We start from the raw sequence: 12,794 nt of genomic DNA, 5'->3' as shown, positions 1-12,794 counted from the left end.
ATGTATCACCTAAGAAACTTTAGAAACAAATTTAAAACAGTGCCTAGGTCCCCCTTCCCCCTCCTGTAATTTTGGAATTGGTGTGGAGTAGGTCAAGGTGTCTGTATTTTCTTCAAAGCTTCCCAAGCTATTTTAGTGAACATCCAGGGTTGAGAACTAGTGATCTACACCTAGACACAGCTAGAGAAACCACAGAACAAATTAAAGAGAAAAATGTTAAAACAACTACAGAGAACTAATACTATCTACAAAATAATAATAGATTGACAAAAGACTTCTCAACAACAGATGCCAAAAGAATAATAAAACAATACCTTCAAAGTACTGAGAGAAAATAACTGTCAACCTGGAATTCTAAATAGCTAACTACCATTCAATAGTAATATCAAAATAGACATTTTTAGTCAGTCTAAGAGGTTACCATTTATAGAGTTTTGCTGAAATAGCTACTAAAGACGATGTGCTTTAAGAAGAAAAACACTGAACCTAGAATGGAATGGGATACAAGAAGAAATTGAAAACGTAAAAGCAAAACACAGCAGACTACTGATGCCAGCTAAACTCACAGCTCATACTTCTTTTCCTAAGTAATCAATCAATCAGGATGTCAGTCCTTCTGGTCATCCATCCCAGTAGTTTGTAAACATGACCGAACAAACTGACCTCAGTTTTAAAAATAAGAACAAGGGCTTCCCAGGTGGCACAGTGGTTAAGAATCCTCCTGCCAATGCAGGGGACACGGGTTTGAGCCCTGATCTAGGAAGATCCCACACGCTGCGGAGCAACTAAGCCCGTGCGCCACAACTACTGAGCCTGTGCTCTGGAGCCTGTGAACCACAACTACTGAGCCTGAGTGCCACAACTGCTGAAGCCCACGTGCCTAGAGCCCGTACTCTGCAGCAGGAGAGGCCACCGCAATGAGAAGCCCATGCACTGCAACTAAGAGCAGCCCCCGCTCGCTGCAACAAGAGACACCCACGCGCAGCAATGAAGACCCAACGCACCCAAAAATAAATTAAAAAATAAATAAATTTATAAAAAAAAAGAATACATGGGTCCCACCCTAGATGTACTGTTAACTCTAGGAATAAGGGCCGAAATTTTCTTAAAAGCCTACCAGATCAAGAGGATAATCAGGTTTAGGAACTTCAGATTTCTAGCATTTCCTTCATTCAGCAGTTCTCTTAAAGTGTGGTTCCCTGGCACTACCTCTTAAAGTGTGGTTCCTCATATGGCAGCATCATCATTACCTGTGAACTTGTGGAAATGCAAATTCTCAGGACCCACTCCAGATCTACTGAATTAGAAATTCTGAGGATGGACTCTGCAACTGTGCTTTAGCAAGCCCTCCGGGTGATTCTGATGCCAGGTCATTTTTGAGAAAGCTGCTTTAATCTCCTGCTCTAAGTACCCTGTTCACACTTCCACATGAACAAACCCCCTGCTGCTGTCCTGCCTACAAAATCCTTCCATTTAGTCTTCTAGAGCAATGTACCATGGCTGACCAATTCCCAAACATTCTTAATCTCTTCACTGGATTTTTACATCTTTTGTCTTAACTGAACCTGGTTCACTTCTCTTACAGGGTCTTCACATAAAGGCTGTTCACTCTCCCAAACATCATGTAACTCAGGGTCTGGAAAGTGAGGTCTACTCATTCCCTAACTCCCTATAACACCAAAACATCTGGATAAAGATCTCACCTTTTCTGAAACTCTCCACTCTCATGGCTTCAGTTGTTAAGTGTATTACGATATTGACTTCCAAATTTCTCTTATGATGTTGAGACCAGAACCCACTACCTATCTCACACTTCCATCTGGATGTCCCCAGAGGAACCTCAAATCAATATATAAAAATCTGGGGACTGGGCTTCCCTGGTGGCGCAGTGGCTGAGAATCCGCCTGCTGATGCAGGGGACACGGGTTTGTGCCCCGGTCCAGGAGGATCCCGCGTGCCGCGGAGCGGCTGGGCCCGTGAGCCATGGCTGCTGAGCTCGCGCGTCCGGAGCCTGTGCTCCGCAACGGCCCGCGTACCGCAAAAAAAAAAAAAAAAAAAATCTGGGGACTTCCCTGGCGGTCCAGTGGTTAAGACTCTGTGCTTCCAATGCAGGGGGTGCGGGTTTGATCCCTGGTCGGGGAACTAAGATCCCAATGCCATGCGGCCAAAAAAAAAAACAAAAGACAAAAAAAACTGAACCTGCCATATTGTCCAACCCTGCTCTTCCCGTACTTTCTAATATAAATGAAGGCACCACAATTCAGCTATCCAATTATCTAAGTCTAAACCTATAAATCATCAATGGAATTCCTTATTCAAACATTCGATTAATCACCAATTACCATCAATTATTTCACCTTCTGTTAAGTTCTCTAATTCTCACCATCACAACTACTACTGCTATAGTACAAATTCTCCACCCTTACTAGGATTTCTTATACAGCAATAGCCTCCTAACTGCTCACTCTCTCTCAAGTATTGCACTCCTCCAATTCATTTTATAGTCCCTAAACTTCAAGAACATTTATTTTTAAAATCATGAACTTACAGTTTTAATACTTCTACTCTAAATCCATCATCATTCAACACAAGTTTTTAAATCTAGCTCTTTTACTCAATAGTTCTAGATCACCAACTTACTGATAATTTTATCACAACTATGTGATAATTTTACTTACTGTGATAATTTTATCACAACTATGTTACAAAGAATGTCAGTCAAAAAAGTAATTATCTAATTAAATCCAAATTAATGCTTAAAATTTAAGTGCTGTAACTAATAATTTCATCTATATGAACTTCACTGCCACAAATTTTAGATTTTGTTGTAAATAATAGCACTGCATGTTTATAAGATGAGCAAAATAAGAACATTGTGAAAAGAAAATTTTTGAAACCCAGAGAAAGAAAACATCTCAGATTTTGAAAAAATGAAAACTCACCATACACACCTACAGAACGAGTGGAACTGTTCATGGTAAAAGGTCCGTTAACGATGTCGGAAGAAAGAAGCTCATCAGATCCCCGCTGAAAAGCAAGAGCAATATTCTGTTAATAAAACAAGTCTTGGATAATGGTCCATATTTACTACTAAAAATATTAAAAGCTAATATTACTTAATCTGAATATCAAGGCACTTAAGGGGAAGTCTTCAAGAATCATAAAATCTAAAGGTTGGAAGTGAACTTAATAGTAAACAAAAATTATTGAACATCCACATGATTGTTAGTTATAAGAAAGAGAATTGCCATCACATAATTGGGGACATAATTCCACAACCCTTTTGAATGAAACTCAATTCTCTGAGATACTACATCTGAAGTGTCAAAAACCATACTTAGGGGTTGAATCCTGACATTGTTTTTGTAGTATATTTTTAAGTATATTTTAAATACATTTTGGTATATTAAGTATGTTAAGTTTTGTAGTATATATATATTTTCATAAAGGACTGATGACTTTTGTTTTGGCTGCGTTGGGCCTTCGCTGCTGCGCGTAGGCTTCCTCTATTTGCGGTGTGGGGACTACTCTTCACTGCAGTGAGCAGGCTTCTCACTGTGGTGGCTTCTCTTGTTGCGGTGCACGGGCTCTAGGCGCGGGCTTCAGTAGTTGTGGCTCATGGGCTCTAGAGCACAGGCTCAGTGGTTGTGATGCACAGGCTTAGCTGCTCCGCGTCATGTGGGATCTTCCCAGACTAGGGCTCGAACCCATGTCCCCTGCATTGGCAGGTGGATTCTTAACCACTGAATCACCAGGGAAGTCCTGTAGTACATTTTTAAGTATTTGTGTGCAAATAATTGTGTAGCACTCCCTTGACTTTTTCATAGATGTGTATTTTTAAAAGTTGAACACAAAGATGCAATTTATTTCTATATTGGTCAAATCCTTTAAATAGTGATTTTTTTTATTCATTAATCCTTAAAATGATCTTTAATGTGTACTATTTCTTTCTTTCTTTTTTTTTTTTTTGTGGTACGCAGGCCTCTCACTGCTGTGGCCTCTCCCGTTGCGGAGCACAGGCTCCGGACGTGCAGGCTCAGCGGCCGTGGCTCACGGGCCCAGCCGCTCCGCGGCATGTGGGATCTTCCCGGACCAGGGCACGAACCCGTGTCCCCTGCATCGGCAGGCGGACTCTCAACCACTGCGCCACCAGGGAAGCCCTGTGTACTATTTCTTAAACAACTACTGTTTAAGTAATTTAGACTTTTTTTCAGGTAAGAGTTTCGACCAATTCCAGAGTTGAACTGTCAAAGCTGAAAGACAAGTCAGTCTAGCCTTTTCATTGTAAAACCATAAGGTCTTTTACCAAGATTAAAATGTTTATATCTAGGAAGTACAATAAACACCATGTATAAATTTAAAAACAACCTATTTCAACTGGTAGTTTGTTCAGCTCTCGGTCAATTTTTTTTTGGCGGTGCCACACAGCTTGTAACATCTTAGTTCCCCAAACAGGGATCAAACCCCGGGCCCCCGCAGTGGAAGCATGGAGTCCTAACCACTGGACCACCAGAGAATTCCCAAGCTCGGTCAACTTTTAAGAACAAATATTTCAGTCTACTAGATGATAAAACCTAATCTCCAAACTATTCTACAAAAGTTATAACATCAACAGTGCTCCGACAGATATAATGTTTAGGGGAAAGGACCAGTTCTGCAGGGAACAACCTCAGCCTTTGCTGAAGAAAAGCAAACCACCAATGCGTTTGCATAATATAAATACAATTATTTAAACAATTCCTGTATTAAACATCTAGAAATTATTCCCTTTGGTCTTTCACCCGTAAGTTTATAGAGACAGTTTGGAATAAGAGAAAGGAACTAAGTGAGCGCGTGAGATGAAATAAAATTGAAAATCTCAAATTCCAGAAAGACTTGGATTATGACCTCACTAAAAGCAAAGGTCTTCCTGAGAATATGTGAAATACAGATATTGGCAGACAAAGACAGACTTCGTATAGCCAGTGGATATGGAGAGGTGAATTTCTGCAGTTTTAAATGTAATAAAAAGTTAAACATGCCCAACATGTTTTTATATATGAGGAATTTGATAAACTATGTGTTCCTAATAGATATATTTTCGACACATATGAGTGTAGTGTCAATATCAAATATCAATTTTCTACATGTAAATTGAATTAATTTGGTCTTAGAAACCACTTAGAGGGACTTCCCTGGTAGCACAGTGGTTAAGAATCCGCCTGCCAATGCAGGGGACGTGCGTTCGATCCCTGGTCTGGGAAGATCCCACATGCCGCGGTGCAACTAAGCCTGTGCGCCACAACTACTGAAGCCCGTGTGCCTAGAGCCCGTGCTCCGAAACAAGAAAAGCCACTGCACCACAACGAAGAGTAGCCCCCACCCACCACAACTAGAGAAAGCCTGCACGCAGCAACAAAGACCCAACGCGGCAAGGAAGGAAGGAAGGAAGGAAGGCAGGAAGGAAGGAAGGAAGGATGGACGAACTTAGAGATCACTTGAGCTCTTTTCTAGACTTGCAGGAGTATGTTAAAATGTCAACTAAATATTAATTCTAGGTGGACTGCAGATTGAAACGTAAAAGACAAAACAATAAAGACTCTAGGAGATAACAGAAAAAAGTATCTCCATAATCTTGTGGTAGGGAAAGATTTCTTAAACAAGAAACACAATTATTTAAAATAACTGATAAACTATACAAAAATGAAGTTATAATTTTTATTTACAATATATACAAATAGTGAATCATTATGTTGTAGATCTGAAACATAATGTTATTTATTAATTATACCTCAATTTTTTAAAAAAGAATTTTATTAACAAAAGACATCATTAGGAGATTAAAAAGGCAAGTCATAGAGTGGGAGAAAATACTGCAGTACATATAACCAACAAAGATTGTATACCCAGAACTTACTAAGAAAAAGAAGAAAGGCTGGCGGGGGGGTACCCCACTAGGAACTGATATGAAAAAAATCAAGGTAACAGAAAATGACAAGAGAGTTGAACAGGCACCTCACAAGTCAAGTGGTATACTTTATTACTGTTCCTGAGTATTTGTGTCCTTCTTTTCCTGTGAAAGAATCATTCATCCCCACCTATGGCCATGTGACTTTCAATGCCTCTGAGTGGAGGATACCTCCCTGACCCATTGACCTTGAGCACAGTTTTGTGCTATGCTTTGGCCTATGGAGTATGTATGGACATGACCTAAATCCAAGCAGAACTTTTGAAAGAATTAGTTTCTGCCGTTTTTCTTCCTTTTCCCCTCTGAAACAAGAGGAGCATATCCCAAATAGAAGCTACTCTTTCAGCCTGATTCCCAGAATAAAAACATAACTGTATAGTTCCATAATAGCCACCAACTTTGTAAGTACACAAGAAATGTTTTTCTAAACCATATCTAAATGACTAATACCACACCCAATAAACGTATGAAAAGATGCTTAACCTCAATGGTCATCAGGGAATGCAAGTTAAAACCTCAATGAAATACAAACATATTAAAAGGGCTGACAATATCAAGTTTTGATAAGAATGTGAAGTGAGAGAACTGTTATATGTTGCTAGTGGGAGTGTAAATTGGTACAACTGATTCAATATACTAAAGTTGAATATATAAGTATCCTAGGATCTCTTTTATTCTATTCCTATGCATACACTCAAGAGATTGCCTGCTATGTGCACCTATACATATTAGAATGTTCTCAGCAGCATTATTTCTAGTAACCAAACTGGAAACAATCAAATGTCATCAACTACAGAATGAACAAATCTTTGTAAATTCATTCAATGATTTACAGTAAGGAGAATGAACTACTGCTCTACACAATAATATACAAAAATCTCATGTTAAGAAACCCATCACAAAATAATACATACTACATTGTTGCATTTACATAGAGTTCAAAAAGTAGTCACAACTAAATTATATATCTAAACTATGTATCTACTTGCAAAAGATGAAAATTGGACCCCTTTCTCACACCATATGCAAAAATTAACTCAAGAAGGGTGTATACGTAAATGTAAAACTATAACTGTAAAACTCTTAAAAGGAAACATAAAAGTAAATCTTTGTGGCTTTGGGTTAGGAAATGGTTCCTTGGTAACAAAAGCACAAATGACAAAAGAAAAAAAAATACATTCATAAAAATAAATTCGACTTCATAAAAAGTAAAAACTTTTGTACTTCAAAGGACACCATCAAGAAAATGAAAAGACAAGCCAGAAAATGGGAGAAAATATTTGCAAATCTACTATCTGATGAGGGACTGGTACCCAGAATGTAATCTCTTATAACTCAATAATAAAAAGAGAAAATAATGCAATTTAAAAATAGGCAAAGGATCTGAACAGACATTTCTCCAAGAAAATATACAGACAATAAGCACATGAAAAGATGCACAACATCATGAGTCACTAAGGAAATGCAAATCAAAACCACAGAGATCACTTCAAATAAAAATTAAGACCATGACATCACCACATACTTATCAGAACAGTTAAAATAAAAAATAGTGACAATGCCAAATGCAGGTGAGGGATGTGGAAGAAACTGGATGTCTCATACACTGCTGAAAGGAATGTAAAATGGTACAGCCACTCTGAAAAGTTTGGTGGTTTCTTAAAAAACTAAACATAAAGAGCAATCTCAAAGATCACATGCTCAACACAAAAACTCACATGTTCTATGATTTCATTTATATAACTCTCTCAAAATGACAAAATTATAAAGATGGAAAACTGACTAGTAATTGCCAGGGGGCAGAGAAGCTTGGGAGAGATGGTCAGTATGATTATAAAAGGGTACCATGAGGGAGATCTTTGCGGTGATGGATTAGTTCTGTGGTGAGAATTACATGAACCTACACATGCAATAAAATGAAACAAAACTATACACAGGCATTGTATCAATGTCAATGCCCTTGTTTTTGTTGCTGTTTTCTTTAAATAATTTACTTTATTATTATTTTTTAACATCTTTATTGGAGTATAATTGCTTTACAATGGTGTGTTAGTTTCTGCTGTACAACAAAGTGAACCAGCTATACATATACATATATCCCCATATCTCTTCCCTCTTGCGTCTCCCTCCCACCCTCCCTATCCCACCCTATTGTTGTTGTTTTGGGTTTTTTTCCCCAGTAAGAGCATCTTCACTAAACAACAGGAAACAAAACGTGCCAGGAATCTGACCAAACACACAAAGCAGCAGGTGAGACTCCTCATAGGAAAGAATGACTCCCAATGGAACATAAATAGATCCCCTCGAAGTACATATATTTCGCATGAGTGTGTACATCCATATGTAATATATTGAAAGAAATCTGGTTTCTACCACGAGAAGTTACTCAGCAATAATCAATCAACATCTCACCTGAGGCCGGGAAGTGAGGGTGCTGCAGCCACGTTATAAACCGAGGCGCACCTCACACCCGCACACGCCTCCCCTCTGTGCATAGGAAAGTTAGCCAGAGAAGGCAGGTGGCCGTGTGGCCGCGGAGCCCATCCTGCAGAACCCAGGAGCCGGCTGCAGCAGGGAGGCAAATGCCAGGCCGTGCCTGCCTGGAAGGCCGCGTTGGCTCTGGGGTGAACTGCAGCGCTCAGGACCCCAGCAACAGCACGACAGCACGACAGCGCGCCTGGTTTCCAACTGCGAGCCTGCCTCTGGGGTCCACCCAAGGCCCTCCAGATCTGTGTAGTTTGGCCAGTGGGGGCTTCTCCTAGGATCGAATGGCTCTTGGGAGGCGAGTAGAGTTTCTAGACCCACCAGGGCTCAGCCCACATACACACGTGCACAGGCCCCCCCCCACCACACACACACACACACACACACACACACACACACACGTGCTTCAACGGGAAGTCAGCAAGTTGCAAACAAGTATTCTACAGGGGCGTGCTCAAATAGTGCCTGCTTCAGAGTCAGTTTTGTCAACTGCATTCTGAGTTGTCCCCATGCCAAAGTGGATTTGTTCAAAAGATACGAGTTGCTAGAGGCTTACAGAGACACAAGATGTGTTACACACTGGGGGGTGCAATCCTCTCAGGACTTGGCACAGTGTTTTAGTAACAAAACAAACAAGAAATGCACGGGAACCCAATGCCCTTATTTTGATAGTGTAAGTATGTAAGAGGTAATGATTGGGGGAAACTGTGAAAGGTACACAAGACCTCTCTGTAGTACCTTTACAGCTTGCTGTGAATCTCTAATTTTTTCAAAATAAAAAGTTAAGAACAAAACAAAACACAACTATGGAGAGATAACATCATTCTGAGCCAGAGGCTTCCTACTGACTTGAAAGACTTGTTGCCAGCCTAGAATAGTCATCACCATCATCACTGTGTTCAACCCTCAAGAGTGGATAAGAAAAGACTGGTCAAGCTGTCAATTACCACAGCTCATTCTCAGAGCTCATCCCTCACACTCTCCTTGTATACAATGGTGGTCCAGAAGGTGTCCCTTCAAAAACAAGCAACATTCAAAGAACAACCACAGGAGTTCCTTATGGGAATCTATACATAAGGAAAAGGAAGGAATCAAAAGATAACATACAACAGAAAAATGACACAACTTTATGTTACGAGCAAATGGTTCTTTGTAAAATGAAAAGTTTTTAGGAAAATATTATAGCCTCTCCTAAACAAAATACAAAGGGATACAACAGCTCAAGGGAGAGACAAATCAGAATTCTACCAAAGGAGTTAAAAGACAGATCCGTGAAAAACAAGAATAAAGCAGTGTCACAAAAGTCAGATGTTTCAAAGAGAGGATAAGAGAACCAAAAGCGCAAAACATCTTTCCACCCTCCAAAGAAGTTACCTGCTGAGAGGAACCAATTCTTACTCTGTAATTTCATTATCAAAAAGCTAGAAAGAACAAATTTTCAGGAAAGCACTTTCTTGGAGTTACACGAGATTACTTAAAAGGCATCTAGAGGGGCTTCCCTGGTGGCGCAGTGGTTGAGAGTCTGCCTGCCGATGCAGGGGACACGGGTTCATGCCCCGGTCCGGGAAGATCCCACATGCCGCGGAGTGGCTGGCCCCGTGAGCCATGGCCGCTGAGTCTGCGCGGCCGGAGCCTGTGCTCCGCAACGGGAGAGGCCACAACAGTGAGAGGCCCACTTACTGCAAAAAAAAAAAAAAAAAAAAAAAAAAAGGCATCTAGAGAAGGTGTTAAACTGTTAACACAGGTCTGCCCCAGACAAGGCTTGCCAGCTAAGAATCCAAAAAAGTTGGGGTCTACTTAATGCACACATGCCATTTCGGTTTCAATATGAGGAGAGAAATGAGTTACTCATCGTTCTTTCTGTTTCTATCTCATTCAATAAACTGTTACCTAATTTCCTAACAAATCTCCAATCAACTATTAAAGTGAAATTATTCCTTGTTGCTTATTGAATCAAGTCTAAATGTATTGTGATGGTGATTAAAAGCTCCTCCTACTCACAATAACACTCCTGTCTTGTAATTTTCCCCAAATACATCATCTTTATTTCTGCTACTTTTTATGCTATTCTCCTGCCTCAAACACTGTCTCTTCACAACATATCCAGTCCTACCTACTGGTCAGAGATAATTAATACCACATCTGGAAAATTTTTCAACCCCAAAGTGAAGAGATTGACCTGAATTTTGATTGTCTTTCAACATTAAAATGTGCAAGATTCTAGGTTTTAGTACACTTCACGTAATATATTCTTCCTATGTATATAACCATCAATATCACACACTTTGTCAAATATGTACAGTTTTTTCCCAGCTACTCTGAGGTCTATTATTGTGCCTTATAACTTCATTATATTCCCCCATGCCCTATAACATAGTGTCAGGTACAATATAACGGCTCTCTGCCTTGGCTATAGACTAAAATCACATATCCAAGTTTAAAATAAATACTATATACCAGGTCCTACGCCAGAGATTCTTAATCAGTAGCTCTAGGCTGAGGTTTGAGCACCGGTATTTCCAAAGCTCTTAACGTGTAGCCAACTGAGAACTACTATAAACAGACGCTGTTATGAACACAGAAGCATAATAGTACAGCAGTTTAAAATGTAGTCTTCTGGAGCAGACCAGATCTAGGTTTGAAAATGCTACACAAAGTTACCTTTATATGATACTACATATTATTTAACCTAAGGCTCAGTTTGTTCACCTGCAAAATGAGGGTCATAATGGTACCCATACTCATAGGTTGCTCCGAGGATTAATATTTCTAATATACACACCTCTCATTAAACAGTGGCAAATAAATACTAATGATTCATTACTCAATTCTCTTCAAAAGCTATATATGCCAATAGTTATATGTATGCAATGTAATTAGTATTGAACAGCAATCTCCTAAATGTGAAAGATATTCTTTCAATAAAGGAAACTTTCTAAAGTTTTAGAAAGAAACAAACTTTTTGATACTAACAAAAAGGAAATTTCCTTCTGTCAGATGAATTGATAAACGACTGGATTTTAATAAAATCAAAATGTACAGGATTGCAAAGGAGATTTAATAAAGTCCCATTTATGATTAACCTTTGAGAATGAGAAAGAATAAAGCATGTGGGCATTAGAACTTTTCCTGCAGAACACTGATGATATTTGTTTATAGAGAAAAAGGAGGTCAAATTTTTCTCTATAACAATCCTCATTTAAGCATCTTTGCATACTTATCCAATTATCTCAGGAAAAGATCTGTAGATATTAATTAGCTAGATCATTTTTCATTTTGATAGTTCTATCTTTTTTTTTTTTTTTTTTTGCAGTACGCGGGCCTCTCACTGTTGTGGCCTCTCCCGTTGCAGAGCACAGGCTCCAGGTGAGCAGGCTCAGTGGCCATGGCTCATGGGCCTAGCCACTCTGCGGCATGTAGGATCCTCCTGGACCAAGGCACGAACCTGTGTCCCCTGCATGGGCAGGCGGACTCTCAACCACTGCGCCACCAGGTAAGCCCCCTGTTTTATCGTAACATGCACTGTACAAAGTTATAATATGAATCTATGTTCCTCTCTGTAATCCTTTTAACTGATAAGCTTTTGTCACCTTGTTACAGTCTCCATAATTATTTTTAATGGATTCTTAAAATTCTATAATTGCATACTAACTATTCCCCTATTACTAAATATTAGCATCACTTGTAATTTATTGATACCATAAGTTATGCTGTATTAATTTAGAATATAGCATTTTCCATATTTTATGTTCTATCCATAGAATAAATATTAAGAAGTAAAAGAAACAATTTTTTTCTTTTTGAGTGAAGGTAAAAGATGGTAAAACTGCAAGAAATCTCAAATTTCTGCTTAACAGTATATAGTAACTTCAAGTTCCTACTACACTACAAATGACTACTAAGAAGCATTTTTACTTCTATAGAGGTCTTTCAAATATTGTTAGAGTTGGCACATGACTCTAATTCTGGACACTTTTAATACTACTCAGAGTTTGGCTCACAGTCTGCAAAGAATTTAACCCTGTTCAAAGAGAGGTCTGGCTTTTGCCCCCTCCTTCTGGGAGGTAATCTCTAAACCCCCTGTAAGGTCATGCCTGAGAAAGTGTCTTTTTTTTTTAACTCGAGGGGCTTTGGGTCACCAGACAGTCTTAGAGTCAGGACACGCCTGGAGGGGCTAGAGGAGACTTAACTAAGATCAGCCTCAAGAGCAATCAAGTATGCTTACATAAAGGAGCCCCTCAATAAAAATGTAATCACCAAAGCACGGTAAGCATCCCGGTTTGACTCCATGAGTACTGTCACACACTGATGCTGGGAAAGTAATGTGTCCTGACACCATAGGGAGAAGACAAAGGAAGCTCTG

At 39.4% G+C, this 12,794-nt stretch overlaps 1 protein-coding gene across 6 annotated transcripts in view; it reads right to left on the bottom strand.

The window, feature by feature from the left end:
• The window catches only part of PTBP3 (polypyrimidine tract binding protein 3), a 96,503-nt gene that overhangs the window by 60,683 nt on the left and 23,026 nt on the right, over positions 1-12,794 (bottom strand). For 3 of the 6 annotated variants that reach the window (XM_060154617.1, XM_060154621.1, XM_060154620.1), the window contains one exon: positions 2,943-3,027. In XM_060154617.1, the coding sequence (XP_060010600.1) occupies positions 2,943-3,027 (85 nt within the window). The remainder of the gene's footprint in view (positions 1-2,942; positions 3,028-12,794) is intronic. The other 3 variants (XM_060154618.1, XM_060154619.1, XM_060154622.1) reach the window with 1 other exon arrangement.

Source organism: Lagenorhynchus albirostris, chromosome 7 (assembly GCF_949774975.1).
Source record: "Lagenorhynchus albirostris chromosome 7, mLagAlb1.1, whole genome shotgun sequence".
Lineage (NCBI taxonomy): Eukaryota > Metazoa > Chordata > Mammalia > Artiodactyla > Delphinidae > Lagenorhynchus > Lagenorhynchus albirostris.
Note: the sequence above shows the minus strand (reverse complement) of the source record. Positions and strands in the feature narration are given on the sequence as shown.